At 34.0% G+C, this 27,757-nt stretch overlaps 4 protein-coding genes across 7 annotated transcripts; 2 read left to right on the top strand and 2 right to left on the bottom strand.

Annotated features, from left to right (window-relative positions):
- Positions 1-3,574: 3,574 nt before the first annotated feature.
- Positions 3,575-10,503, top strand: LOC117934279 (putative lipoate-protein ligase A). 3 transcript variants are annotated; one of them, XM_034855951.1, is made up of 7 exons: positions 3,575-3,770; positions 5,050-5,168; positions 5,255-5,413; positions 6,933-7,256; positions 7,935-8,173; positions 9,030-9,178; positions 10,028-10,503. In XM_034855951.1, the coding sequence occupies exons 4-7, from the start codon at positions 7,078-7,080 to the stop codon at positions 10,265-10,267; spliced, it is 807 nt and encodes a 268-aa protein (XP_034711842.1). In that variant the 5' UTR covers positions 3,575-3,770; positions 5,050-5,168; positions 5,255-5,413; positions 6,933-7,077; the 3' UTR covers positions 10,268-10,503. The 3 variants fall into 3 exon arrangements, with proteins under 3 accessions (XP_034711842.1, XP_034711844.1, XP_034711845.1); XM_034855953.1 differs by lacking the exons at positions 5,050-5,168; positions 5,255-5,413; XM_034855954.1 differs by lacking the exons at positions 3,575-3,770; positions 5,050-5,168; positions 5,255-5,413 and having other exon boundaries at positions 7,114-7,256; positions 7,904-8,173.
- Positions 10,504-11,952: 1,449 nt separating this feature from the next.
- On the top strand, positions 11,953-18,376 carry LOC117933722 (agamous-like MADS-box protein AGL65). Of its 2 annotated transcripts, XM_034855230.1 has the most exons (13): positions 11,953-12,284; positions 12,738-12,909; positions 13,043-13,228; positions 13,805-13,864; positions 13,966-13,984; positions 14,117-14,181; positions 14,266-14,281; positions 14,379-14,440; positions 15,602-15,698; positions 16,059-16,106; positions 16,212-16,339; positions 16,579-17,005; positions 17,980-18,376. In XM_034855230.1, exons 3-13 carry the CDS (start codon positions 13,044-13,046, stop codon positions 17,998-18,000), a joined length of 1,128 nt encoding a protein of 375 aa, XP_034711121.1. In that variant the 5' UTR covers positions 11,953-12,284; positions 12,738-12,909; position 13,043; the 3' UTR covers positions 18,001-18,376. The 2 variants fall into 2 exon arrangements, with proteins under 2 accessions (XP_034711121.1, XP_034711120.1); XM_034855229.1 differs by lacking the exon at positions 17,980-18,376 and having other exon boundaries at positions 16,579-17,141.
- Positions 18,377-18,403: 27 nt separating this feature from the next.
- On the bottom strand, positions 18,404-19,668 carry LOC117933723 (chlorophyll a-b binding protein 4, chloroplastic). Its single transcript, XM_034855231.1, has 3 exons — positions 19,389-19,668; positions 18,813-19,228; positions 18,404-18,718 (listed from the first exon to the last, which is right to left on the bottom strand). Exons 1-3 carry the CDS (start codon positions 19,589-19,591, stop codon positions 18,594-18,596), a joined length of 744 nt encoding a protein of 247 aa, XP_034711122.1. The 5' UTR covers positions 19,592-19,668; the 3' UTR covers positions 18,404-18,593.
- Positions 19,669-20,513: 845 nt separating this feature from the next.
- LOC117932930 (expansin-A1-like) lies at positions 20,514-22,029 on the bottom strand. Its single transcript, XM_034854252.1, has 4 exons — positions 21,972-22,029; positions 21,748-21,878; positions 21,330-21,642; positions 20,514-21,200 (listed from the first exon to the last, which is right to left on the bottom strand). The coding sequence occupies exons 2-4, from the start codon at positions 21,872-21,874 to the stop codon at positions 20,894-20,896; spliced, it is 747 nt and encodes a 248-aa protein (XP_034710143.1). The 5' UTR covers positions 21,875-21,878; positions 21,972-22,029; the 3' UTR covers positions 20,514-20,893.
- Positions 22,030-27,757: the final 5,728 nt, after the last annotated feature.

Genomic DNA, 27,757 nt, shown 5'->3' with positions numbered 1-27,757 from the left:
TCCAAAATATCTTCAGCTAACCTCTCAAAAAGCACCACCCCTCTCTGTCACCGAATCTCCTCTAACAGAAAATATACGCTCCTCACTAACGGCCAGAATATCTCCATGCCACGTGTCAAACTCTCACTCGCTCCTCAATTCCACTATCTGATTCTATGACCACCAACCACGAGGCGACACGTGGCCCTATGGGATTGTGACACTTGGCAAAACAGGCTGCATGAAATATGAGACCCTAAATGGGGGTCTACAATATCCCTCATAAATTATGCGTTTACATGAGTATGTTAACCATGTTCCAATGGTTTGGTTAAGAAAATGTTAGATAACTTAGGTGGTGTTTGTTTTTTTTGGCTTTTTGTTGAAAGTAATTTCGTTTTAGAATTTAGGTTGTTTGTTTTTCTACTTTTTCATGACTTATTATAAACTTTTTACTAAGTAGAAAAAGTCAAAATATGTAACTTTTTCTAACTAAAAAAAATAACATATTGGTTTTTTTTTTAACTTTTTAATACTTAATAGAAATAAAATACTATAAAAACAAACAACCCTAATATTTAACACTATTAAGCATTAATGTTTTATTTAGAATTAAGTAAAAAAATAAACACCACCTTAGAGTCAAATATCTTTTCCCTAGACATCATTATTGGATAAACACATTGGAATTTTCATATGAGAGTTAAATAAAGTGTATGACATGAGTATACAATTCATAGGTGACAAAGAAAATAAAAATAAGTGGTTTCGAATTAATTGAAATATTTCACAAATGGTAGTCTCCCTTATACACTTAATACATTTTCTTTGTATAGTTAATGTAATACCCTTATTGAGTAGTACAAATTTCATATCTCTCATAAGTTGTGTTCACATATGTGTGTTAGCCATATTTCCAATGATTTAATTGAGAAAATGATGAATGACTTAGGGTCAATTTTTTTTCCTCATATATCATTATTGTAAAAAGTATCGGAATTTCCATATGAGAGTTAAATAAAGTGTATAATTTAGGGTCAAACTCTTTTAAGTTTTTTTATTGTTTTTCATATAAAAAAAAATGGTACTAAATAAGGTTTTCAATTTTCATTTTTAAAATAGTTTTCATTTTTCAATTAAACATATTTTCAAAAAGAGACAATATAGAAAATAAAAATTATTTTAAAAAATGGAAAAAGAGTAAAAATTAGAAAAATATTTATAAACCAAACTCAAACATAATTTATATAAATTTTAACTACTTGTTTTCATTTAAAATGAGCAAATATACATTTCAACCCTTTATATAAGAAAAATTTAATCTCTACCATGTAATGATATAATTCATTTCTAAAATTAAATCATATGAAAACATTTCAATTGTATATTTAAAATAAAAACTCTCCATCCATACTCTTTTTTTTTTTTTTCTTTTTTTTGATAAATTTTTAATTAATTTAAATTATTAAAAAAATATTTAGTAAACAAATTTGCAACATTTCATATAATTTATTAATAAAAGTCATGTTCAAAAAGTTATTAAAATAAGGAAGAAAAAAGATGAAAAAAATTTAACTTTTTATTTTATAATAGTAAAAAAAACTTTAAGATACTTTTTAGTATAAAAGAAAAGAAATAGTGAATATATTTATTTTAAATAATGTTTTAATCATTAAATTATTTACTTCTAAAATGTAAAAGATAATTTTTATTTATTTAAATTAACATTTGTTTAGAAAGTATTTTCCAAAATAGTTTTTGAATCATTAATATAATTTTTGTTTATTTATAATTTTAAAATAAAAAAACAATGTTGATTTTTCAATTATTTATAAAAAAAAATTAAAAAAACAATGAAAAATTCAAAAATAGCTAAATAAGAGAGAATTTGATGGTAGTGGCATCTGAAGAGTGACAAAATAAAAACAAAAATGAGTTAAAAGAGTATTTTTGTCAATTACTATCTCATATCCTTGTAATCAATTGTGGGTAATAGGAGGATCTTAACTCAATTATCAAGTCGGTCGAAAACACAATTCTCCATATTTTGTTTGAATCTGGGTAGCTCATTTGAATTGTTTTGAGGTTAAATCAAATAAAAACCATTGAAAACATGGTTGGGTCATCTACTCTTTAATTAAGACAGTTTACATGAACTGGCCAACACAAAGTACAAACATTATCATTATGTTCGGTTTATGAAAATTTTGAATAAACAAATGAGAAAAAAATAAATACAAAAGGAAAACTAGAAAATAAAAATAAAAATTTAAAGTTAAAAATATTTTTATATACTTTTTCAAATTCATTTAACACATTTTTTTTCTTTTTTTCTTTAAATTATTTTAAAGTACACACAATTTTAATCATAATTTTTTTATATATAATTTTTTGTGTATATGACGCGTTTTAAAATTGTAAAAACCTCTTTGAGTCAGATAGTATTTACATAGTTTGGTGCAAGTTGTTACAAATGATATTAGAGCCAATATTTGACCTTAGTGTGGGTGTTTGTTTATCCTCATATGGGGTGTTTGTTTGTATGATCTTATAATCTCGTAGGATATAACGAAGACATTGTATTTACATAAGAGGTATTTATTTTACATTGAACATATGAGAAAATCCTTAAAGGACATTATATTTATACGAAAGGTGTTTGTAATATCTTACATTGGATAAATGAGAGAGTTCCTAATATTATATATATATAGGTTTCTCGATTTATTTATTAATATATAATTTATTAATTTGAAATGAGTATTGAATCTATTGTATCGAACTTATTATATTTTAAAGTCCAAAAAAAATGGACTTTTGAGATGAAGAAAATATTTTATCTTAGAAGAGTATTATGAATCTATTGTACAATACTTATTATACTTAAAAGCCCCAAAACAATAGAGGTTATTAAAAGTTAATACGTAAAAGTTTTATGACAAAAAAGAAAAGCGACGATAGTAAATTCTAGAAGATAGAAAGACTTTAAAGGAAGAAAATTAATGTCAAGACTTAATACCCTATTAAATAAAAAAAAAGTTTTAAACATGGGGTGATTTCAAAAAATAATTTAATTAAAAAAACTAAAATTCTTAAGAAAAAAAATACTTCATATTGGAGTATGAATCTTTATTTCCTATTTTTATAGACTTCATCGATTATTAATTTATATGATATTGGATCTTTTAGGATTTTTTTTTTAATTATTATTTTATATATTTAGTGGGGTTGTTAATTCAATACAATGGCTTAAGGTGAGATAAATGATTTTATTATGTAAGTAAAATTATTTATTAATTTATTATCAATTATTTATGAAGGTTTTATGGTCGATAAAATTATTTTTTTAATATTTTTTATATTAGGACTATAACTTGGACAGATTAGCTTTAACTATTAACCCGAACCTAACCCAATATTTGGACGGGCTTGGACACCAATTTATGTAACTTGGGTTCGGCTTGGGCTCATTTTTATCTCCGTAATTTAAATTCGGGTTGGGCTTGCTCCAATGATTCGGGCAACCCGATGTAACCCGAACCCGAATATATATGATTTAAAAAAATAATTAAATAACAAAATTGTCCCTCCGGCAGATGATCCCGCCGTTCGTTGCTGTGAACCTCTTTCAGTGCAGCTGCCGCCGTTCAATCCGCCACTGCCGTTCAACACTGCCACCACTTTCAAAAGCTTCGATTGTCTCCTCCTTCACATAACTCTGCCTAGCTCCCCTGCAAGAGATTTTAATTTCTCATCTGCAGAAAAAACACCTTCCATAGTTGTGGTTGTAGGTATGCTTTTAATCTCAAATCTTTATGGTTTCATCTTCATACTTGGATTTTATCTTTATTTTTCATGTAATGTAATTTGTTTTGGATCCTACCCTTTGGTCATCTGTGGTCATGATTTGTTTAGTTATCGACGAATAGGGTTTTCTTCAGTAATTTGGGGCAATTTATGAGAGTGGTGATGCTGAGGCCTGAGAAAATCGAAAATTGATACCTTTGGTTTTCTGGATTTTTTTTTTTTTTTGTTAAATAAGAAATTTGGGGTTTTTGTTCTTATCCATGGCTTCTAGCTTGGGACCTTGTGTTCTTGTTTCCAAATTATTCGATTCTGTTTTCTACTCTGCTTGAATGTGGCATTTTGTTTATTGAAATTTGAGGGGTTTTTCATGGGTTTTGGTTAAATTATTAGGTTTGTTCCGTGAGGAAGGAATTTCAATTTCATTTCAAAGTTTGCATTTTGAATAATCCTCTCAGTGCATTTTAAATATCATAAAATAGAACCTCTAGACATTTTTATTTTTGCAGTTCACTGTAAAAGGCATGGTATATACTTGCTTTGTGAGCTAAAGATCATAACTTGTGGTACAGAAATTTCATCTGCCTTGGCTGTGCAAATTATACATATCAACAATAATTGTCTTGTATGCTTGGTTCCAATATGAACAGTTTCTGTTTAAAAATAATTTTGAAAATTATATATTTATGTTCATACATATTAGTGTTTGCTTGTGCAAATTATTTTTTAACTTTTCATATCTGAACCAATTCAATTGAGACATTTACATGTTTAATTCTATTCACCGAGCTTTGTTGAAGCTGAATATATGAACATTTTTGCACTACTCTTATAAATACAATATATGTCTCACTTGTGCAAGTCTATTCTTGGATATATGTCTCAATTATAAATTCATACCCTTGGGTTTTTGGGTTTTTTTTTTTGTTTAAATAATTTTGGAATGTATGCCTCTACCCGACCCGGCCTGATCTGCACATAATCAACCTGAATTCAACCTGAGTTTAATAATTTGAGTTTGTGTTAAGCTTGCGTTGGGTGCATGAGGTTGGAAGTCAGGTTGGGTCATGCGTCCGGCTGATGCATTTCAAGTTCGGGTTGGGCTTGGGTTGGCTTTCAACCCGTTCCAACCCACTGAGCTGCAGCCCTAATATATGTATATATTTAAAGTATTTCGCACAAAACAACCCGTTTGGATTTTTTTTCATTGTTAAACAACGTCCTTTTGATGAACTAATCAATTCTTCACCCCTGTTTGTGTTTTAGTTCAATCTTCCATTTCCAGGCATCAATTCTGAGTCAGCTTTGAAGGCGAGTTCCTCTCCAACTTTCTCTCTAGAATCTATGCTTTTTGGCCATGATTCCTCATGTAAAAACCATTCTAGGTTGGGATTTTCATCATAGGTTTTGTATCAGGTTGTTGTGAATCTTGTGATTGGGTTAGGGTTTTCATTCTAGGTTTTTGAATCAGGTTCTCAAATCTGATTTTGCGCAATTCCAAGCTTGCTTAGCTGGAAAAAGTAGCAGTGCCCTTGCAAAAACTGAAAAACTAAGTGAAAAAGCAGGCAACTCAGGGAGCTGAAAGTGAAGGGATCATCAATCCAGTTCCCTTTAAAATCAAGTATATTTGGTGAGTTGTATTACCATTTCTCATTTAAGATACTAAATTTTGTCAATTTCCATTTCTGGCACATGAACTGTGGATGACAAAAAGAGTATCATGTATAAACTAACAATATGGAATATGGACTTCATCCAGGCTCAAATGATAAAACCATATGAAATGCTTGAAAGCAAGCACTTTAATCCTCTTTTCCGAGTCTGTTGTGTTGTAAATTGGAATTATAATAGGTTTATACACAATATTAGAAAAGGGTTAATTTCATTCAAGTCTATTGAGGTTTTGACTTAATATACCTAGCCCACATTGGTTTGAAATTTCATCAAATACCTCCCTTATCCTCTTTCTTTGTTAATTTCACTCACCTCTTCTCTCACTCAAAATAAGAGAGGTATTTGATGAAATTTCAAACCTATGAGGGTTAGGTCTATTTAGCTAAATCTTGAGGAGAGGTGAATGAAATTAACTCTATTAGAAAAATAAGGTCTTATGAAATGAAATAAGAAAAAGAAGAATTGTACCAATGATTAGAGGAATAGTTTTCTTGGTGACAATGCTGGATTTTGTAATTTGCAACCAACTTGTAACCGGCATTAAGAATATAGAATAAGATGGTGTGGGGCCCATTGTTATGTTGTATTTTTAGATTTAGATCGGTCATGTATTTCAAGCTGGAAGTTGTGTTTGTGCCTGAGTACAAATCTGTCCATGACCAGATTTTGTTTTAGTTCTCTTGGTTTACTATAAAAGGTCAATATAATATTTGTAGCAGTAAGTGGTATCTAAAAGTTCAAATCTAGGTATCCCAAGTAATTAACAAAGCTATAATTTTTCATTCAAATCTAGGTACCCCATCTCTGCTTATATTGTGCTATAAATATTATATATGGAGGGTTATGCAGGTGAAAATTTTGTGAAAAACCTCAATAAAGAGGAGATGTTGTTGAAATTTCAGTAGAATTTATTATTTTAAATTTCTTATAGTATTTTTAATTTTAATAATACAAAAGTTATGTACTTATGATATCATAATGACATCACAATTCAATAGCAATTCAATCACTTGCCCCACCGTTGAGCAGTGAACTGTTAACTTTTCTAATTCAATAATCGATACAGTTCTGAAAACATTGCTTAGCAGTATAGTTGGGTAAATATTTACATGGTGGACCGAAAATGAAAGTATTTGCTGTTCTGACTATCTTGCTTCTATTTTGCTTTTCAACCCTAACCATACCAAGCATCTGCAGATTTTCCACTTGCAGAGTTGTCTTTTAGTTTGATTCACATATCTGGGTTTTTCTGGGGATATGAAAGTTTGTTAAGTATTAATCCATTTCTTTGACTTTTTCTGGAATTGAGATTGTGTGCTTTGTCTGTTTTCTTTTGATTTATGGCTTCTGTATTCTTTTTGTTTTGATCATTCTTGGTTTCCCAATGAACAGTGATTCAAATTTATTTTTGGATAATTGGATACTTTAACCTTTTTTAATGATGTTTTGCCCTTTGATGTGTTTTTTTGTTGTAGAAAAAGATAATTCTTGGAAATCAAATCCCCAAGTTACTGAAAGTGAGAAGATAGCATTGGGGACCCATAACAGTTGAGAACAAGTGAGTTTTCGGTGCACCCAGATAGTAAGAATCACGGGGTTCTGATAGAATTGTGGTTCTCAATGACTATAAGTCAGACCAGAAATGTTGGTCTTCCATTGATGAAACTTGTGAGATGGAAAGGAGTACCCATATTGCAGCAACTGCATTTGGAAGAGCAGCTGCTTCGAACCTCATCCGAGAATTGGTGCATCATAAATGATGGGACAAATGATCCTACTATTGTCATGGGCATCTCAGGGTAAATTAATTCTTGTATTTCTGTATATACTAGGTGTTTGTTTGCACTAATGGAAAATGAGTTCAACCCTTTTATTTTCCTCAGCATTTGAAGGTAAAATACACCTCTAGGATGGGCCATGATAACAAATGATAGTCACAAGATTGGAGGAACTTTTTCATTAAATTCTAAATTGCTTTTCTTGATAGTAACAAGATTTGAAGGAACCTTTTTCATGAAAAACTAAATGCCTATTTTTAAATGGTGACACAAAGATATCCACAACAGTGTCATTTGAAATGACTGACAACACAGCACAGTGATCCAATTTCTGTGGCATTTTTTAGAGGTTGTCTTAACTATTTGTCTTCAATATCAGTGGGAATTCTTGCTTCAGGTTCATTTTACTAGTTATGAAGTTGGATTAGTTCCAAGAAATTACATAGGTTTTGTAATTTTAATGAGATTCAATTATGCGATGAATCCCCTTGGGCTCATTCTAAACACCCATCAAATTGTGGACAGATTCAAGAGAGTTTTTGCTTCAAGCTTTGGGACTCCTCTAGACTCTCTTTGAGGATACCATTGTGGGGAATATCTACAGATTTTAGTGTTTGTGTTTTGTGTCTTTTCTTTTTCATAAACTGTGTTTTGTCTGTTGATTAAAGTTGGATTGGATGGCTTGATCCACACCAACAGGAAACCTGCCCAACTTCTTAAACTGGACTCGGTGTTAAATGATCGGATTCCTGTCATCAGAAGGTATACTGGGGGAGGTACTGTTGTCGTTGATTGTGGAACAGTTTTTGTCACTTTTATATGCAATAAGGATGCTGTTCCTGGCTTACAACCATATCCTCAACCAATCATGTCTTGGAGCAGCCTACTGTATGCTCTAGTGTTTAGAGGATTTGGTGATTTCAGTCTTCGTGAGAATGGTACATGAACTAAACCCTATGTATGATAATAATATCTCCATTTTGAGATGATTACAGACTATCATTACCTTCTTGCAATTTTCTTCTGATATTTGTTGAGGCCTGTTATTTTGAATTGTATAATTGGTAATGCTTTTTTATTTGAACATACTTGTTTGAGCCTATATAACTGAAAGTTCTCTACATATATTAGGTTGGGCCTTTAGTAGGTTGTTTAAATGGTTGCTACCAGCATTCTGAATTGATTTTATGTCTTGCTAGTTTGTTCAATAGTATCATTTCCCTTTGACGATGCTTATGAATTTGATTAAGTTGAAAGCATTTTTTTTTTCACCAAAGTAATCTCTTTAATGTGTCCTTTTGTTACACATAACAATAATTCCATTTTAGCTTCTCAAAATGCATACCAAAGAAAAGAAAAGACATCATAAGGAAAAAAAAAGAAAAAGGAAAAAAAGAAAATAAAATAACTGAAAAGATCCTGTTAGATTTTGTTGGGCCCTTGTTCTTTGCTGCTATTGTTTTTCATACCATGCATTTAAATGGCAAAGTATTTCCTGATTTACTGTGCTTATAAATGTTTTGCACCCTAGTGTCTCTCTATCTATCTTACGTCTATGACTCTATGCTACTTTGAATTTCTTTTCTCTTTCTCCTTCCTATTTTTCAGTTATCATTTTTGAACTTATGCTATTTTTATTACTTGTTATGTGATTCTTGTCGGTAGGATTGCAGTATGCATGCATAACTCTTATCCCTATTCCATTTTGTCTTCCAGTTTCTAGTGTGACGGCAGGATTTTTTTATTGAGAAAGTAAGCATGCTCTAAAAGTATATTTTTCCCTCTGGTTTTTAGATTATGTATTTGGTAACCATAAATTTGGTGGGAATGCACAATCCATCACAAAAAACCGGTGGATCCACCACACATCTTTTTTGTGGGACTACGAGGCCAGGAACATGGCTTACCTGAAACTTCCAGCAAGGGCTCCTGAATATCGAGTGGTATGCTAATAATGACTCCAACTAATCGTTATTTCTCCCTTTTCTTTTCTAGCATTTTCATACTGATTTATATTGAATTAAAATAGAGATTCTTCTCCTACCATTTTCATACTGCTTTATATTGAATTAAAATAGAGATTCTTCAACAATAAAAGAACACCCAAGAAAAAACATAGAAATACCATGATGGTGAAGAAACATTCTAAATGCATCCAATATTGACATTGGCAGTTTGGCCCTTAGTATTTTTTTTTTTTTTTTTTAAATTTGTATTATTATTTTAAGGATGATGTTCCTTATTTAGCATGGAGCTTGCATTTATCTCATTTTTTGCTTGTCACCCTTGTGATTTCATGCAAACACACAATAAAGCTGGTTGTCTTTTATAGAGTCAGGGGCTACCTGATGTTTCTAATGGAATGGAGTTGTCCTTATCACAGGGCTTCCTTTTAATGCTATTTTAGAGAGGCAATGAGAAAAGGAAAAAAATAGACAGAAAATTTGCATTCATCTTTAGAACAAGTGAAGTTGTACATAACACTACCATTTGTGCAGTGAATTTGCAACTCTAAGCATTTTTGCTCTGAGTGTCACATCAAGTTCAGCGAAGGTAACTCCTTCCTTTTGCATATAGGCATCTGATGTCTGCTGCTGATGACTAACATTTTCCTAAGTGCTGTGGCATGGGTCAATCATTATCTTTCTAATAGGCAAAGGTCTTTTTAATCTCCCACAAGATCAAGAAATCAAACCTTCCAATAAAGAAAAGAAAAGCCCTTTTTTAATCTCTGCATCGTTTGTGCACTAAGCTACTCTGCTAATAGGTATGCCACATACTATTCTGTTTAGGCAAGGGACCATTTGGAATTCATTTGCCGCATGAAGGACTATATGCCCAGGTCGGTTTTTGTTGATAGAACCATTAAGGCGGTTGAAACCCATTTTTCAGTGAGACCCGTAGAATTGGAGGCAATGGAGACTAACTTGAATTCAAAATTTCCTCACTCCACCAAGCTACTGACGGAGCAGGAATTGGAGGCAGCCGCATTTGAATCTCATTTCGAGAAAGCTCTCTCCCATTCACTATAACAAGTGATTTTTTATTTTTTTGGCAATCATAATTATTCAATTCCTGGCATGAGATGTTATTCAATGCTCTGGATTATTTCCCATTTTACATGGAAGGTCTCTACCCCAGGGATGTTTATTTGAACTTTACAAACTTAGAAGATGTAAAATTGGAACACTCTCAACTCATGGGGAGATTTCCTGATAAGTTCACAATAATGAATTCTTCCGAATAAAGTCTTCGATGGTTTCCATTTTGGTTTGTTTATGTGGAGCTGCTTCAATGACCACCAGTATATTCATTTTACAGGGGACTCCAGATTTGTGAATGTGATCCATGAATCAGCATTGAGTGGCCAAGAAAAAAATATATATATATATATATAATATATTTCTGATTTTACTTTTTGTTAAATATTGATGATCATACCATCGGGGAAATTAGTGAAGGATGAAATAACTTTTAAATTTGTAAATCTAATTCCTCGCATGTTTGAACTTGAAAAGTAATTCATTTTTAATATAAATGTTTTTTAATATTTTGATTATTGGAAAAAATGAGTTTAGATTCACTAATTTAAAAAATTATAAAAAAAGGAACCTCAATTTTTATAATTCAATTTTATCTTTATCTATTTAAAAATATTTTAAAATACATGCATTTATTTCATAAGTCACATATCTATTTTCTAAAATAACATTTTACTTGTTATGATGATAACGACAATTGATGATTTTTTTTTAATTGATTAAAATAAGAAATTGAAAAATACAATTAAAATTAAAGTGAAAGCTAAAAATATAAAAATAAAATATTAATTTTCACTTTATTAAATGATACTAATAGAAAAGATAGATATAAAAAAAGAATTGAAAATACAATGAAAGTTAATAATTTTATTTTAGTTTTTTTAATGTATTTAATTTATAATTTATATTTTATTTTAATTATAAATTTTTTCTTATTTTTTATTGATGTCAACTAATAAATTTTTATTCAATTTTATTTTATTTTTAAAAAAAGAGAAGATGAGTATATTTATATAATGCAATATTTAAAATCATTATTAATAAAGAAATCAGAAATATTTTAGAGATAATTTTTTCAAAATGATTTGTATGTAATATTATATAATAAAAAATATAATATATTTATTTGTAAAATTTTTATCAAATTAAAATAATAAATTAATTTTTTGATAATTTTATTTAATAGTATCAAATAAAATGGTATTTTAAAAAATAAATATCTTACTTATGAAAAAGGTATATATTTTAAATATTTTTAAATAAACAAATATAAAATTGATTTATAAAAATTAACGTTATTTTTTCTATATTTCCTTTTAAAATAGTGAATCAAAACCATTTGTTTTTATTGATTATTTACACGGATGTTTTAAAAGGAGAATGTTATTTTTATAAGAAAAGAATGAAGATATTTTTATTAAAGAAAAAGGCTCGAAAAAAATAGAAGACTGAATTTATAAATTGAGAGTAAAAAGATTTTTCTTGAATTCTTTATACCTACAATTTCACAATTAATTTAAATATAATATTTGGAACTTGTTTTTTAACTAATAAATAATTTTAAGAAATTGGTATTTTATTGAATAGGCTGATGTATCATAAGATCATATTTTACAATTATTACTGAAGAAATATATCAAAGAAAGAAAGCATAATAAAAAGCTAAAGTTTCAGTAGTGCCCCTGAGCCGAAGACCAAGGGACGGGGATCGGAAGAGCAGTGAGAGTGTGAATTGGGGTGGGGTGAAGAGGAATGGATCATCAGAATCATGATTCATGGTTGATCGCCTAGAGAGAAGGAGGTTTCTTGGTGGAGGACCTCTCTACAATCCTCAGCCCAAGGTTCCTACCTCATTCACAAAGCCCACCGTCCATTTCCCCTTTCTCTCTCTTGGAAACTTCGTATTTTGTTTTGTATTGTTGGTGGTTGATTTGGGAATTTTTGCGACACATCCCGATTCTCCAGCTCCTTTTATCCTCCGAAATTACAGCTTGGCCCGTCGTCCTATGTACGCTTTCTGTTTCTCCCTCCATCTCTACCATTTCTCGCCTTTCTTTTTTTAATCTCGTTTTCTTTTTCCGTTGTCTGCAAGTATGTTCTTTTTTCTATGAATTGGTCGTAATTATCCCGGTGATTTTTTATGCCTTGCATTGTGTTTTTCTAACTCTTTGATCATTTCCTTTTCTGGGTATGCTTTACATTTTCTTTTTCTCAAGATTCTGTTCTGAATGTTCCGCTGTGTCTTGTTTCCTCGCAAATGAATTAGGGTTTGAGTTTCAAAAAAGGGTTGATTTCTTCAAGTCGGTTTTTTTTTTTTAAATAATTTTGCTTATTTATAAACTGGGTGCGTTCTCCTTCTGGGTTTTATCAAATTCAGTGGGGTTTTGTGAATTTCAGTTATGCTCGGCGGGATGGTTGTTTTCATGACGAATTGTATTCTATTGTTGTGGTATTGTGGCAGATTTGTATCGTCCATAAGCTGCAGCAAAGTTACCAATTTTCCGATTTCCCGAGGTTTTGTCGCTCCATTCACATTTTTGTGGGCGAGATTTTTTGTCTTGCAACATGGTTTCAATGTGGAGGTGCCTGGAATGAGTGCTTCAATTGCAGAACTTTATTTTTCCAAAATTGAAGTAAGTTGTGGTTGAAACTAAGACATGCCTTTTTAGGTGTTTAAAGTTAAATTCAGTTCCCGCAGCTGGATGGGAAATTTGATGGAATAGTGGGGACATATGAAGTTAAAGGGTTTTGTTTATTGATTTGCAGGATGGGAAGGGTAAAGCTAAAGATAAAGAGATTAGAGAGCACTAGCAATCGCCAAGTGACCTATTCAAAACGTAGGAATGGGATCTTGAAGAAAGCTAGGGAATTATCCATATTATGTGACATTGAAATCATCCTTCTTATGTTTTCTCCAACTGGACGGCCTACATTGTTCCATGGAGCTCGAAGGTATTAATAATTTCCACTTATTAAACCTTTTGTAATCCACATGAAGCATCATATTGATTAGCTTAGGTTGGTTGATGAACGAGGTTCTCAAATGTGAAGAACCTGATCTTTGTATAAAAATTATACAGAAAACAACTTAATTGTATCATATCTAATGCCAAATTCTTGAAAATGACCATAGTTTCGTCTAGAGATGAACTTTAGCAATGTTTCATTATCAAGAGGAAAACACGTAGCTGTACTGTCTAGAGCTGTAAATTGTAATATGTGACATGTTAGTAGATACTAGTTCTCAAATTCCCTGTGCATTGTTCTAGGTTCCAATGTCCAAATATGTGAACTTTCACCTTCAATTGCTTCTTTATTTTCAGCTTTTCAAATATAGTTGAAATTAATTTTCCTATGACAGGAAAAATAAAAACACATTACATTGAATTCCAAGCTGTATGAACTGTAGAGAGATAAGTAATTAATTTATCTAGACTGAGTAAAGAACCCCAAAATTTAAAAAATGCAAGTATAAAATGGAGCATTTTATTGTTGTTTTTAATATATTGTATTGTTCTGCTTCTTCAGCAATATAGAAGAGGTTATTGCAAAGTTCGCTCAATTAACACCACAGGAAAGGGCAAAAAGGTATGGTGAAACTCGTATTTCTAGGGGATTCTTTTCATTTACTAGTTTTTGTTAAATTGGGACAGAATCACAGGTAATGAATTTTCATTTGATTGGAACAGGAAATTGGAGAGCCTTGAAGTATGTTCGTCTCACAATCTATCATTTCAAATAAGATTTTTGTTTATTTTGTTTTTCATGCATCAGGTAAAGGTTGAACCATCATCATTCAATAATTTTACCAATATTTTGGCATTCTATTTGAAAATATAGGCACTGAAGAAGACCTTTAAAAAGTTGGATCATGATGTAAATCTACAGGACTTTTTGGGTGCAAGGTATGTGATTATTTCAGTTTGTTCAATTCTTTTTGAGCAAATCCTTAAAAAGGATCTGAATTGCCCTTTTGATTTTTCTTGCAGCACTCAGACAATTGAGGTGTGCTTCCATGCTAGCATTGCCAATTCCCCTAATAATTTAAGACAAGTTACTGTTTGAGTTAATAATACGTTATTTGGTAAATTTCTATGAACAGGAATTGACTAATCAAGCCAGGCTATTGCAAGCTCAACTGACAGAAGTGCATAAGAGACTGAGGTGCATCCTTTGGGCTTATGATTGCTATTGGGTTCTTTTGGTAATTTGGGTCATAACAGTAGCCTGCAATGGCTCTGCAATGAAGTTCACTGCATCATGTTATGTAATTAGGGCACATATTTTTTATGTTGCACTTTTTGAGCTACACATAGTAAGGTTACAGCCATGACGTCTTTAAACAATTTTTTAGTTTGTTTCCTTCTTATTTGGTTATGTAGCTTCAATTCACGGGCCTCCAAACAATGTGACTTTATTTCCTCTCCTCCCTCTCTTTAAATTTTGATATCTTCTACTGTGACATCCTAGGTCAAAGCCCATGTATATATTTGTTTGGGTCTTGCCTATTTGTGGCTAGACACTGCATCTAAAGGATCATGATTCATTGTCAGTTAGACTGAAGTTATCTTAAAATCCTTATTATTAGTTTTGTAAGATTAAGCTACTATAGTTTACAATTCAGATAAAGATAGAATCAGGAAAAAATTTGCCTTTTCTTAGGTGTTAGAATTACTCACTCTCATTCATTATTGTCTTGTTGATGTCCCCATATATTGTTATCTCCATCTTTAGAATCTACTCAATTCTGTTTCTGTGATTGAGAAGATTTGAGTTGACATTCTTTGATTGGGTTCAGCTGAGTAAACATGAAACCTTCTGATTAAGTGGTGAACTGTTAGGTTGGGCGTTTAGACTTTGGTAGTGTAAATCTTAAAAACAAATTCTTGGCTGCTGAATGAAGGTTTTTGAGAGAACAATGTTTGTTATGGTACTCTGTAGTGAAAAAGAAAAAGCTAGTATGTTTTTGTAGGAGATGATTAGGATGTGAAGGACCTTATGCCCTTCCTTGCATACTGCTTTGGTAGTGTACCATTACTCATTTGTTCTATTTTTAGACTTAGTGTTTTGTTTCCAAGTTCTGAAGGACCTTATGCCCTTCCTTACATAATGCTTTAATAAAAGAATATTTCTTGTTAGAAAAATGACCCTAAATTTTTGTGCTTCAATTTCTAATATAGCTGTCTTTTGTATGGGTTTATATTCTCTTTTTACCTAGTTGTACTGTTATCTTCCTTTTTATATCTGATATGATAAATGCATTAGTAAGAACTTCGCATGTTGATTGCCATTGTACATTGATTTCACTCTTCTGACTTCCCTCAGCTATTGGAGCAATCCAGATAAGGTCGATAGTACAGAACATCTTAGGCAGATGGAAGACTCGCTTAGGGAATCACTTAACCGAATCCATGTACACAAGGTATGATATTTATTCATATAATCTGAGTGATACGACAGAAAGTTTGCCAGTTTCATTTGTAATTGCTGGCATATGCTTTTTTTCTCTGTAATTTACATTTTTGCCAACTTGTATATATGGTTAGTATTGGAAGTTTCAAGATAAAGAAACATAGATAATACTTGTACTTCATTACTTAATTGTGTTTTAGTAAATATTAGTGATCATAGATTTGTATGGCCACAGCTAAACATTGCTGCACGGACACATGCTAAGTGCTGTTAAAACTTCTAATTGATCTTTGTGCCCCAAAAGATCTTTTCAAATAACAAACTAAGAAATAATATCAATATACTAACACTAGTAACTTGCCCTTGGCAGGAAAATTATGGAAAGCACCAACTTATGTCTCTAGAATGCGCTAGCCAGGTAACAAATTGTGCATCTCTCTCTCTCTCTCTCTCTCTCTCTGACACACACATGCACACACATACACATTGGGGTGTGTTTTAATCTATGAATTTTGCTTCACAGTTCCAGAATGGTATGCATTTACCTTTGATAATGGATGGTGTGCAAGAAGCCCAACCCCTTTCATGGCTTCCTAATAATGAGAATCAACATTTGATATTACCTGAGGAGCCAAGCTATTTACCTCAGAGGTGAGTGGATTTATTTAGCTTTAGTCCTGTATCCTAAACTTTGTCTTGCTTTAATGCATCACTGCTTATGCAAATATCGCGGAAATGATTTGCTGTTTCCTCAAATATTTATTGCTGACATGTTAATTCATAATTGTGGTTCCAAGGTCCAGGACAATAATCAACTTAGTCATGTCTATTTTGATATTTCTTCCAACTTGCAAAAAGATGACATTTGATGATTGTTCTTTTGTCTACAGGGATATGGAGTGCTCAGCAGATGCCTCCATTCCTGGCTATTCTGGTTACTATAGCACTGGCAAACAAACAGAGATTGGTAATTCAGGGCAGGTTGATGAACAGGGGCAGGAAGGTGCTGCCTTGAACCAGTTAGGTGGGAATTCAAATTTGAGACTGCAGCTCAGTGAGCAATATTTATACTCCCCATTTGGTAATCTGAATTTACCTGACGAGAAGAAATTGAAGCCTGAAATGGAGATGAACTTACAAGGAAATCCTGTGGATTATCAAGTAAATGGCAATTTTGAAATCCCTGCACCAATATATGACAACAGACAGCATACTTGGGTTTCTGCTTCTGGGCCTTGTTCCATTGCCATGTTCGATGAGAACTCATTCTCCCAGGGGAACGTTCCTCCCATTGTGCATTCTGCTTTTCCTGACTCAGTAAGATTTCAAGATAATTGGTTGGTTTGTATTTTTTTTGTGTTCTTTTACTCCATATGATGAACTGATTCAACTTTTCCATAATGCAGCACTAAGATTTCCCAATAATAGAAGGGATACTATTCTTCATTTTCCATCTGCCTCATGCATTGGCTTCTCTTTCAATATAGTGACCTTTCTAGCAACCATGATGATATTGCATTTCTTTTTTATGATTATGGTTGTCACTTTTCTTCTTGATGATCATGGTAGCCAGTGATTAAAATTTTGAACTATTTAGTTGCTTGCCTATTTTAACCATCACAACTATGTGTCAATATTTGCATATGCTGCTATCATACCTGATTGAGGCATAGGCAGCTTGTCCATATTTTATTCAATATTCATGTGATCATGCTCAATTCTGTAGATGGTCCTTGTTTTATCTTAAGGTCAAAGTGAGAGGTGAATTTTTGAACCACTTACTAGTCAGAATGAGCTACACGAATCAAATTGGATGACCTTTTACTCATGAAAATTCTAAGCCTCTTTTATTGTTGAAGTCTGGAGAAGGGGGGGTTTGGGGTTATGGATTAAGAAACACTGTATTCTGTTATGAATTGAGCCATACTCCAGCTGGGATTTTTCCAGTTGGTGTTGGTTGAAATTTTGGGTACCTTTCTCTTGTTTACAATGATTTGCATATTCTCCTAAACCAAAAAACATAAAGGCCTATGGTCTGTAGCTTTCATGTACATTATGGGGAAATCAGGCTTCATGTTGTAATATGGTGGAAGAGTTTACATCTTGCTGTGTGATATATTTTCAAATATGCAAGTTATTGTCAATGGTCATGCATGATCTGATCAAGAACAACCCAATAGCCCAATTTATTCATCTGATTTATGTATCTACTTCCTTCACTGAATTCTGATTATCAGTGCCAGTTTCCTGAGTCTGCATTTCTGTTTTTTGATCTTATTATTTTCTCGCAGCAACAAAACTCACTCTCATGAGTCACATCTCTGTTCAACTAGTGACAGAGGATGGGAGCTGAATGAGGCGTCAATTGACAGCTTAGTATAAAACTTAAATCAGATTGCTGTTGTTGATGCTGAAATAACAGTCAGCACTTTGCTGATGAATTTTGGGATACACACAGAGCACTCTGGAGAGGCGCTTCCACCCCCTTGGTGATATTGGCTACCAAATATGTTGGTCATATGGTATAATACATGTACAACTACGGTTCATTGTGTAATTACATTTTCTTTTTCTTGAAGTCACTTGTAATATTGAGGTGTCCCCCCTTCACTAATTTTTTTAGCAACCCGAGTTGTAAATTGGTCTTTTATAGAAAATGAAAGCAATGCCCACATCTATTAGTTTAAATGAATGCCTCAGAACACTGTTGATTTCCATTCGATGATGATAGTGGAAGTAACATAAATGATTAAAAACAGTAATGCCATTTTAGTTCCCCTGTACATTGAAGGTTTCTTTGTTCCATATTGAAGCTCGACTCTCACTGAAAAACCTTTCAAACTCATGGTTACAAAGAGGAATAGAACAGGTTCTTCGTCTCAACTGGAATGGATTTAGAAGCCCCTCAGGTTTGGATGATGGTGTTGTGCCATGGGTCTGAGATGTGCTGCAAGAGGTTGTCAAATGGCCCTTTTCCAGTCACGTTGTGTTGAACAATAAACCCCAGGAATGCCAACATTGCTAATCTCCCTGAGAAATGGATATTCACTCAAGATTAGCACAATTCTATAAAACAAAGTAATAGTTCTGAGCAGGGTTGTTAGAGCAATTTTTTTTTTTTTACCGTTAGCAAGTTCCTTTTCCTTGGCCTCCTCAGTTGGTGCAAAGTTCAGGGGGTTGAAAATACCACCGGGGTAACCCACCTCATTGGGAGGTAAGCTGTAGTTCTTGAAAATGGGGTCCTGGTTCACACTTCCTGGGTTCTTGATGTCCTGCCACCTTCTGATCTCGACGTAGTGGAACAAGATGAACTCGATCACAAAGAGGGTGGAAGATGATGCGAAGTACTCCGCTTTCCCTGCATCATACCACTGGGGGGCATTGATGATCCCTATCTTTGTAAAAACTTCCGGCAGCAGCATTCCGGCAACCCCTAACATCGCCCATCTACTGTTCACAAGCTCAGCCTGTACGTACCATTTCAAGTTCTCGGGGTCCTCCGCAAGCCCCAGAGGATCAAAACCATTGTCACCAGGAAGACTGCACCCAACCAACAAACATTTGTTTCAGTTGAACTGGTCACAACACCAGGATTCAACAAAGTTTCACACAAATAATGCTTGGTCACTTTGTCAAAAGTTCGGAGTTGCGACTTAAGCAGATAATAGAGATTATAGATTGAGTTGGCTGGCAAATTTACCTTCCATCGAGGTAAGATGGGGAAGATAGGCCGGGCAACCACTCCCCTTTCTTGGCCTCCACCTTGAAGGACCTGTATGACGAAGAGGTCATGGGTTTTACAGATACTTCTCTACCCAGTTTACCGGAGGACCCGAGGAACCTCGATTTGGAGGCGCATGGCCGGAAGACAGCGGCGGAAGCTTGGGTGGTGACGGTGGCCATATTTTCCGACCTGAATTCCGGAGGAGAGACGCCGGTTGTTACTTGTGAGGGATGTGGTTGGGAGTCTGAATAAATGTTTTGTGCATGCATTTGTATTTCATTTCAATGCAGGTTTTGTGGCTCATGTTGGTTTGGTGGATTTTTGGGAGTTGAACGGCTGAGATGTGTTTGCAGGTTTGATCGGCCAATGGGAATAAGTAACCCTTATCCCTTATCTGGATTCCATATCCACAAATCTATTTCTCTGTCCCCGTTGGTTCCAAAAGGATCCGTTGGGTCCATTTTATGCCACCTAGGAAGATTTTTTGAATCGGATGTTATCCCACGTGGAGTACTGGTTATCCAATTACCCTGCTACATGTGGTTGGTCCAGATTACATCTTAGCACAAGATCTTAGAGGGCGAACCATGATCTGGGCTTGGCCTCGGCCTTGGGCTGGGCAGGCTGTTCCATACCCATTTGTTTGAGAGCTCAGCTGGCCCAAAGAAAAGATGGGAGTATTGAGTTTCAGTATGTTAGGACAAGAGCCCAACCACAAATGGGTCAAGACAAGCCTACTTTTCTGTATTACCTAAAAGCCCTCTCATTGGTAATAAAAATAACAAATGTTTGAAACCTTCTCTGATAAGATTAAAAATCAAAAAAAAAAATTCTTCAGAATTTAAAACATTTGAGGCATGCAGGGCCGGCAGAAGCACAAAAATTCTGCAGGAGTTGTGTGGTTTTCTGACTTTCTCATGAATTCAAGTTTGGTTATGATAGGATGGATCAAATTTTGGAATTTTGAGTGTGATATTCTTGAACATGTTTAAGTATATGGAGCTTTTTAAATTGCTATAATTCATAGAAATGTTGCTTCTCTGATTCAACCATGAAAAGGGAGAAATTGGAACTCACAATAACATTGCCCAACACAAAACAGAACTGAAAGGACAAACTCATCCATCATTCAGCAGACTTATTATTGATTAAAGCAAGGCTTCGTGTGAAGGAAAATACAAAACTTTTCTATTAGGAAACTAGAAAGAACAAAGGGGAAATATATGCGATATCTCATTATATAAACTTACTAAGAACTATAGTGGCGGGTGGTAACTGCCCCACCACTGCCCATGTCCGGACTCTCCCTTTTAAAACAAGGGAGACCAGAATCTACACTAACTAACAGAGCCATTTTCTAAATTAAGCCCCTTTTAACTACTGCAATTGACCCGAACCAAACTTGACTGCTGACCCCTTTGTATCTTTGTCTTGTACTCTTCTTCTACATTTAGGATACACCATTAAGCAAGTTTGGGGCTCTAGGTGAACTGTGACCCACTAAAGGTCTGGCCAAAGGACCAGCCAGCAGGAACAACATTGTTTGAGACCGCGGTTCGCCCATCGCTTAAGGTCACCTTGAAGGAGAGGCTCTGTCCGTTGAGGTAGGAGTTGCTTTGCCAGTTCTGACCCCAGTTCCTAGACATGGGTTGCCAACCTGTTTTTGACCCTTTGATGGAAACACTGTGGACATCACCAGCACCTCCAACGTTGGATATCAGTACTAAGTTGAAGTAAGAATGGCCATTCATGGTGAACCTGATGCCTCCTTTCTTGATGCAGGGTACCCTACGGAAAAACAGGGGAAACAGAGAATTAATGCCGTAACAAACTGAGTAAAACAAACAAAGAGACCCATCTAGGCCACAGCACAAACAAACAAAAAAGGAAAAGGGAAAAAAAATTCCAACTGCATACCTTCTGTAGGAGACTGGAACAATCCCAGCTCTGTACTCTGCAATCCTTTCAAAGACAGGCTGAGAGAGGTCAAAATGTTGTAGGGGAGGGTTGCACCACCCTCCTGCATTGTTTGGGAGGGCATTGTTTGGAGGGCAGAAGTTGGTGGCTGTGACCGTAATAGAGCCAGAACGACACCACCTTGGGTCATTCGCACACCTAATCTCGAAACAAGCACCACAGCTCAACCCACTGTTGAATAAGGCTGTGCTCAAAGCTGCAGTGTTGGTCCCATATCCCTGGCTGTATAAGTTTCCATAACCACAAGCCCCACCTGCATATAAGGGCAACAAATTAGTTATATAGAAAGGTGACTTGGGCACAGAAACATGGGATAGAACCAGACAGGACGCATATGAAGTTGTTTTAATCAACTCACCCATTGTTCCAGAGGCATCACCCCCTCCATAGAAAGTGGCATGAGCATCAGTCCAACCACCTGCATCCCCTTGAACAGATGAGAGCAGAGAGAAAAACCCCACAAGCAGAAACCCAAGAAGAGACATTTTCCTGCATAGAGAAGTGAGTTTTCAGTACAATTAATGTAACTCTCCCCAGCTTCAACAACTTGGAGAAGAGAAAAATAGCTTCATATAGACCAACCTTGAGAGAGAGAAAGAGAGAAAGTGTGAAGAGGAGGATTTGTGGGGAAATGGGCAGGGTGTGGAGGGGTTTATATAGATGGTTGGAAGGGGCGCAAATAGTGTTTCCTTGGACAAAGTCACACGACCAACTGACACTTTCTTTAGGTGTAGGGACCTCAAACCGCCATGGTGCAAGTGGGGTTTTTTGTAATTCAAAACAAGCCACTTTTTCTTCAAACTACGTGGTTTTGAGTGTCTTTGTGTTGGAAATTATGAAGATTCATTCAACTTGCGTTGTACTGTCACAGGCCCTGTAGTGGTTTCTGCAGTAAAACTGTCATGCCCACAAGAAGCCACCCACCATTTTATGCTACTATCTACCTATTTACTTCCCTTTGCCACTTTCTGTTATCATTATCATTTTGGCATCTTCTTAGTTCTTACTACACTTCCTTGTAATTAAATTTTGACAATATATATTTGAAAAGCATATAACATAGGATAGGATCTGCATTCTATCAAATACAAATACCAGAGAATCAACTGCCCAAGCCAACTGTCTGGCTAAAATGCAACTTCACATAGTACACCACTCCTTTTTCATCCTAAAGATAAAGGGTTATACCACAAGTTTTTCTTTTAAATGACTTTATGGTAATGGCAATGCCCTTTGTTATAGATCGAGTGGTAGATCTGTAGATGCTTTGATACCCAAGATCACCGACCACATCTGCTTGGGTTCAAAAGCCTATCCCAAGTTCCAACCAACCAATTCTTGAATTTCTGTTTTGATTTCTTGGTGATTGTAACATTGAGGTGTAGTAAATTTTGAGGTGTATACATGGCACCTTTTTCCTTTTATTGCCGACTCAGTATCATGCCAAGAGCCGAACATTAGGACTTGGAAACAATGTGAAAAGGTGAATGAATTATCAAGCTGGGCAAAATTTCAGAGGCTGAAGAGCCTTTCCATCCCCCTCATTCAATGTTATCCGTTTGGTAGAGAGAAGCACGTGGGTGATGTAGGTGATGACTGATACTGATGAGAAGTAGGCTGCCGCTGCTGTTACATTGGACCAACCCCCAAGAGCATGAGCCATCACCACCACCGCCACTTCATCCATGTTTCACTTCTCCTAATCCAAAAGGCTGCTAAAACTACTGCATCCTCTCTGCCAAATTCTTAATATTAAATTCGAATGACCGGTAATCATGATTGTTCTCCACCCATACTCCGTTCCTTCTCTTTGGTGGTTTCTTAATAATACTTTTCCACTTGCTTTCTTGCTTTGTTTGTTTGTTATTTTTAATCCCCTGTCACAACATTTACGATATGTTTGATGGCATTCCTCTTTATCATAAGTCTGTAAAGCATTCTATTTTATTTTTTTATTTTCCTTGAATTGACATTTTTGAAGTGAATACGGGGGAAGTAGAAGAAATTGGGGGTGGAGTGGTGCCATGCATGATCCTTGTGAAAGCAACTTGAAATAGGATCAGGGTCTCCCACGCGGGAGATGACCCTAAATTGGCTTCTTCTTCGTTCACTATTCAAAAGTCTTTTGGCTTCTCTCTTGAAATTTTCTTTTCCCTTATAATTCATTTCCTTCATGTCTGAAAGACCAAACTCTGGAAACAACCATGATAAGACACAAAATAGACGGAATAAAATTGTTGATGATAGTTTCCTTTTTTCTCTACCTTATGAGTTATTTTTGTTCATCATCCCTTCAAATTATCATTTGCTTTGGTATATTGATTATAGAGCCGTGTTTGTATTTCCCTAAGGTTAATTGCAAACAAAACCAGAATGCTTTTTTCCTCCTTTCTAATTTCAGTTATTTTCCAAAACTTAATGTTTGTTTGACCAGATTCCCATTTGTTATTATTTTTTTCGGCTGTTCTGTTACATGCTGATTGTCAAGATCTATCTTTGTTTACACCAAATCTTTGGTACTTTGTCAACATTTCTCCCCTAATCACCGCCTGACAAAACCCTTCTAGTTTCTACGACAAATCAATCTTATTAGCCCTCAATCAAAGCAATATTTCTGGAGAAAATTGTGGGTCTAAGCACCTTTTTCAATATCTAATTATATCACCACCTCATGCATGTACATTTGTCGAGTGACTTTGCTCTCAAATTCAAAGTTTACTGCTGTGGGCCAACTCCCTTTTAACTACTAGGTGCCCATACCTATCCCACCAAAAAGACAATTCTACACCCATAAATGACCCATTAATCCCACTGTTTAGCTGCTACACTAGAGGGCAGCATGGGCCAAAACCAATAACATTCAAAAGCAGATTCAACTTTCAAGCTTCATCTGTCCCTTACCTGCTAAATTTGAATTTAAAAGATTTGATCTACTAACGATGGTGAGTCATCATTGAACACAGACAAAATTCAACAGGTAGTTTGAAGGTGGAAATGATTGTGTAATGAAAGTTACTTCATCTGGGTATTAATAAATAAACTCCTTTAGGGTTGTGGAGTATGGAAGCATGCAGTAGTTTGTTAAAAAATTGAATGCATGCCCACGTTAAAGCTGCTAAAAGGGTCATTGATTCCCCACTTTTCATTGCTTAAGTTGGTGGCGTAGAGCTCTTAAGGTTCTCTGCATCATGGGTCATCATCTGCTTTAAGTTTTAAACTGATCCTCCAAAGTTTGATAAGGTTATCGCGTAGATAAATATATCCGAGAAGGTGACATGTGTCTCAAGGATTCAAAATATGAACGGCTACTACGGTTCTAATACATGTAAGCTCAATTGGATCCATCTGCCGGTACGTGACAAGCTGCAGACATGGTAACATGGGCTCGTGATTCTGACTCTTCTCTGACCCACATTACATCCGCTATTTTGGACCGGCTTTTATGCATGACTTCAATAAGGGGAAAATTTTCATGGAATACGGAAATCAAGTAGTCGTAATCCATCTCAAAAATTCCAAGGCCATGCGTGGGGTTCATACTTGAAGCTCCCTGTGGAATCCAGGTTTAACTCATCTGCCGGTGTGAAAGGATTTTCATTTCTTGACGGTCAGAATGGTCCGAGAAAACGAACAAAGATGATGACAAGGGGGTATGTACATACCCCGAGAAAAGGTGAAACAAAGCTCATGACAAGCCAAGTTCCATTTAAGTAAGCATTTTGAAACAGAGATAGGTATAAGGTATCAAGGGAATTGACTTTTGAGAAAGCTCTTGGCTTCCGCCGAAGTAAGGCGAGTTTTGGGAAAAAATTTCGTCTTAGCCTCTGTGGATTGCTAAAGCATCTAAAGATAGAAAAAAAAAAAAAGGGTAAGCATGAAACTTTTGAATGAGTCATTCCTTCACCGTGAAGAGAAGAACTCCTAAAAGTTCAAGACATGGTGGTGACCGGTGAAAACCACCTCTCATATCTAGACCCATGTCACTTGAAAAGGATACAAATTAGACTACTTTACTATTTTCAAATGAGCTTTTTCAAATTATACGTACTTTATATTTTTATATAATTTTCTTTTTAAAAATTTTCTAAAAAAAAATAAGTCTTACGTAACACAACTCTTGTTTACAAAGATCGGTTTGTCAGATTAAACGAAACTTTATTTAAGATAACTTCTTGCTTTTTTACTTTAGCCGAAATTAAAACGAAGTTAAAATCGTGATTTAAAAAAAATAATATTGGTATTGTAAAAGTTTTACTGGATAAAAAAATACTTCTTCCATAAATCAATATAAAGCTTGCAAAAGAAATAACATTTTTAAAATTTTTATATTGAACTTTTTTAAAAATCATAAATTCTTTAAGTAAAATTAATTAAACATGTATAGATGCTTTTATTGATCTTAAACAAAGAATTTGGCTTTTCAAAAAGTTGAACCAAACAAGACTCATCCTTGTTCATTGGCTAATGGTTATTGGTCTTTGAAACGACCTTTAGACGGGCTTGTGTGGGTTTCTAACGAGGGCAAGCCTATTTTAGGCCCCATGGAGAATCAAGGTTCAGAGGACAAGCCCATGACAATATGGGCCACGCAACCCTGAGAGGCAAGATTGATAGACTGGAAAGAGAGGAGGGCCCATGGCTTCCATCAAATTTTGTGGCCCATGAGGAGGGAATTAGCGGGCGCTCAAAGTGGTTAATAACTGGGCTTGAAACAGGTCAGGGCTTCGAGAATAGTCAGGCCCAAACCCAACTTCCCACATTCCCTTCAACTTAGTTATTTCAAATGGGATACAGTTCTAGTTTTATGATTTTATAGAAACCATAAATATTTTCCAATTGTATTTTTCATTTTAAGAATATTAAACATATTTATCAATTCTAGTTTTATATTTTTACTAGTAATTATTGGTAAATACTTAATAATTGTATAATAATAAGTGGAAAACTTTTTTTGATGATTTTTCAAAGAGTTTCAATTGTTTTTCAATATTTGTAGGTGATATAGGAAAGTTATTGGTTTTCAGGAAGAAAAATAGAACCTGGGTTTCTATATTTGTATAAATAAGAAATAAAAAAATTTTAAAAATAATTAAAGAGTTTAGTTTACAAAATCAGTCAGTAATAAAATCAAGATTTAATAATGGGACCTAGTTTTTGATAACTTTCTATTTTTTACTTTAACTTGAAACTGAAGTTGTTAAAGTCACAATTTTTATATAAAAAAAATATTGATATTGTAAAAATATTATTAATCATAAAAGAATTTCTAATTTGAGGTAAAATAAATTTTCTATAAGAAACAATATTTTTTAAAATTTCATATTAAATCTTTTTAAAATCATAATTTCACATCCTACTCCAAATAGCCCTCCCTTGAACTTATATAAGAGCAAGAAGCTTCTAGAACCTTTAGGAAACATCCACTAGTGGAGAAGTATGAAAGGTTTTAGAGGAACAAATGAACGTCTACACATCTCTAGACTAATATGGAAGATATGAGAAAAATATGACTTTCTAGAGAGTTTTAAAGACATCATGTAAATATTTGTATATAGTATTTGTCTAGGATGTTTTAAAGAATTATTAAATTGTAAGGAACCTTCAAAGGTGTAAGAGGGTTTTTAAAGTGTTTATAAATATATAAGAATCTCATTTGGTCAAGATACTAAGCAAATGAGCTTTCAAAGCAATGTAAAACATCCTTTATACAATAAAAACTTCATTTCCTTTTTAAGTGCTACCTACATGTGACTTCTAAACTTTTAAGTCATGTGGATACTTAGCTTAATTAGTTAAGTGGGTTGGTAAAGCTAACTTAACAACATCAAATGTCTTGAAGTTGTTTAAGGTGATATTTGTTTTTTTTACTCAATTATAAATAAAATTTTAATGCTTAATAGTGTTAAATATTGAGTTATTTGTTTTTGTAGTATTTTATTTCTATTAAGTATTAAAAAGTAAAAAAAATTAATATGTTATTTTTTATATTTAGAAAAAATTACATACTTTGACTTTTTATATTTAATGAAAAGTTTATAATAAGTTATGAAAAAGTAGAAAAACAAATAACCTAAATTCTAAAACTAAATTGCTTTCAACAAAAAACAAATACCACCTAAGTGTTAGGAGAAGTCTAAGTGAGATTATGGGAAGTCTAAATCCATGCCAATAAGAAAAATTAACTAAATAAGTATAAAAAGTTTGATTAAATTTAAATAGAACTTTTGACTTTTCAAAAGTCAGATCAAATAGGATAAGTCATCGTTGTTCGTTGGCTAATGGGTACTGCGTTCAAGTAGACCTTTAGACAGGCCATGGTGGGTTTCCCACAAAGGAAAGCCCGTTTTGTGGCCCCATGGATTCCCAAG

This window comes from Vitis riparia, chromosome 16 (genome assembly GCF_004353265.1).
Source record: "Vitis riparia cultivar Riparia Gloire de Montpellier isolate 1030 chromosome 16, EGFV_Vit.rip_1.0, whole genome shotgun sequence".
Taxonomy (NCBI): domain Eukaryota; kingdom Viridiplantae; phylum Streptophyta; class Magnoliopsida; order Vitales; family Vitaceae; genus Vitis; species Vitis riparia.
This window is presented reverse-complemented; position numbering and strand designations above follow the sequence as displayed.

What these genes read in the sequence shown, in the direction of transcription:
- LOC117933723 (XM_034855231.1), bottom strand. Translation starts at nt 19,591, where the DNA reads ATGGCCACCGTCACCACCCAAGCTTCCGCCGCTGTCTTCCGGCCATGC. An exon ending in CCATCTTACCTCGATGGAAG is followed by an intron (nt 19,229 to 19,388) that starts GTAAATTTGCCA and finishes GGTTGGGTGCAG; the next exon opens with TCTTCCTGGTGACAATGGTT. An exon ending in GGAAAAGGAACTTGCTAACG is followed by an intron (nt 18,719 to 18,812) that starts GTAAAAAAAAAA and finishes TCCATTTCTCAG; the next exon opens with GGAGATTAGCAATGTTGGCA.
- LOC117933722 (XM_034855229.1), top strand. Translation starts at nt 13,044, where the DNA reads ATGGGAAGGGTAAAGCTAAAGATAAAGAGATTAGAGAGCACTAGCAAT. An exon ending in TTGTTCCATGGAGCTCGAAG is followed by an intron (nt 13,229 to 13,804) that starts GTATTAATAATT and finishes CTGCTTCTTCAG; the next exon opens with CAATATAGAAGAGGTTATTG. An exon ending in CTCTAGAATGCGCTAGCCAG is followed by an intron (nt 16,107 to 16,211) that starts GTAACAAATTGT and finishes TTTGCTTCACAG; the next exon opens with TTCCAGAATGGTATGCATTT.
- LOC117932930 (XM_034854252.1), bottom strand. Translation starts at nt 21,874, where the DNA reads ATGTCTCTTCTTGGGTTTCTGCTTGTGGGGTTTTTCTCTCTGCTCTCA. An exon ending in TGATGCCTCTGGAACAATGG is followed by an intron (nt 21,643 to 21,747) that starts GTGAGTTGATTA and finishes CCTTATATGCAG; the next exon opens with GTGGGGCTTGTGGTTATGGA. An exon ending in GTTCCAGTCTCCTACAGAAG is followed by an intron (nt 21,201 to 21,329) that starts GTATGCAGTTGG and finishes GTTTTTCCGTAG; the next exon opens with GGTACCCTGCATCAAGAAAG.
- LOC117934279 (XM_034855953.1), top strand. Translation starts at nt 7,078, where the DNA reads ATGACTATAAGTCAGACCAGAAATGTTGGTCTTCCATTGATGAAACTT. An exon ending in ATTGTCATGGGCATCTCAGG is followed by an intron (nt 7,257 to 7,934) that starts GTAAATTAATTC and finishes CCACACCAACAG; the next exon opens with GAAACCTGCCCAACTTCTTA. An exon ending in TTTCAGTCTTCGTGAGAATG is followed by an intron (nt 8,174 to 9,029) that starts GTACATGAACTA and finishes TCTGGTTTTTAG; the next exon opens with ATTATGTATTTGGTAACCAT.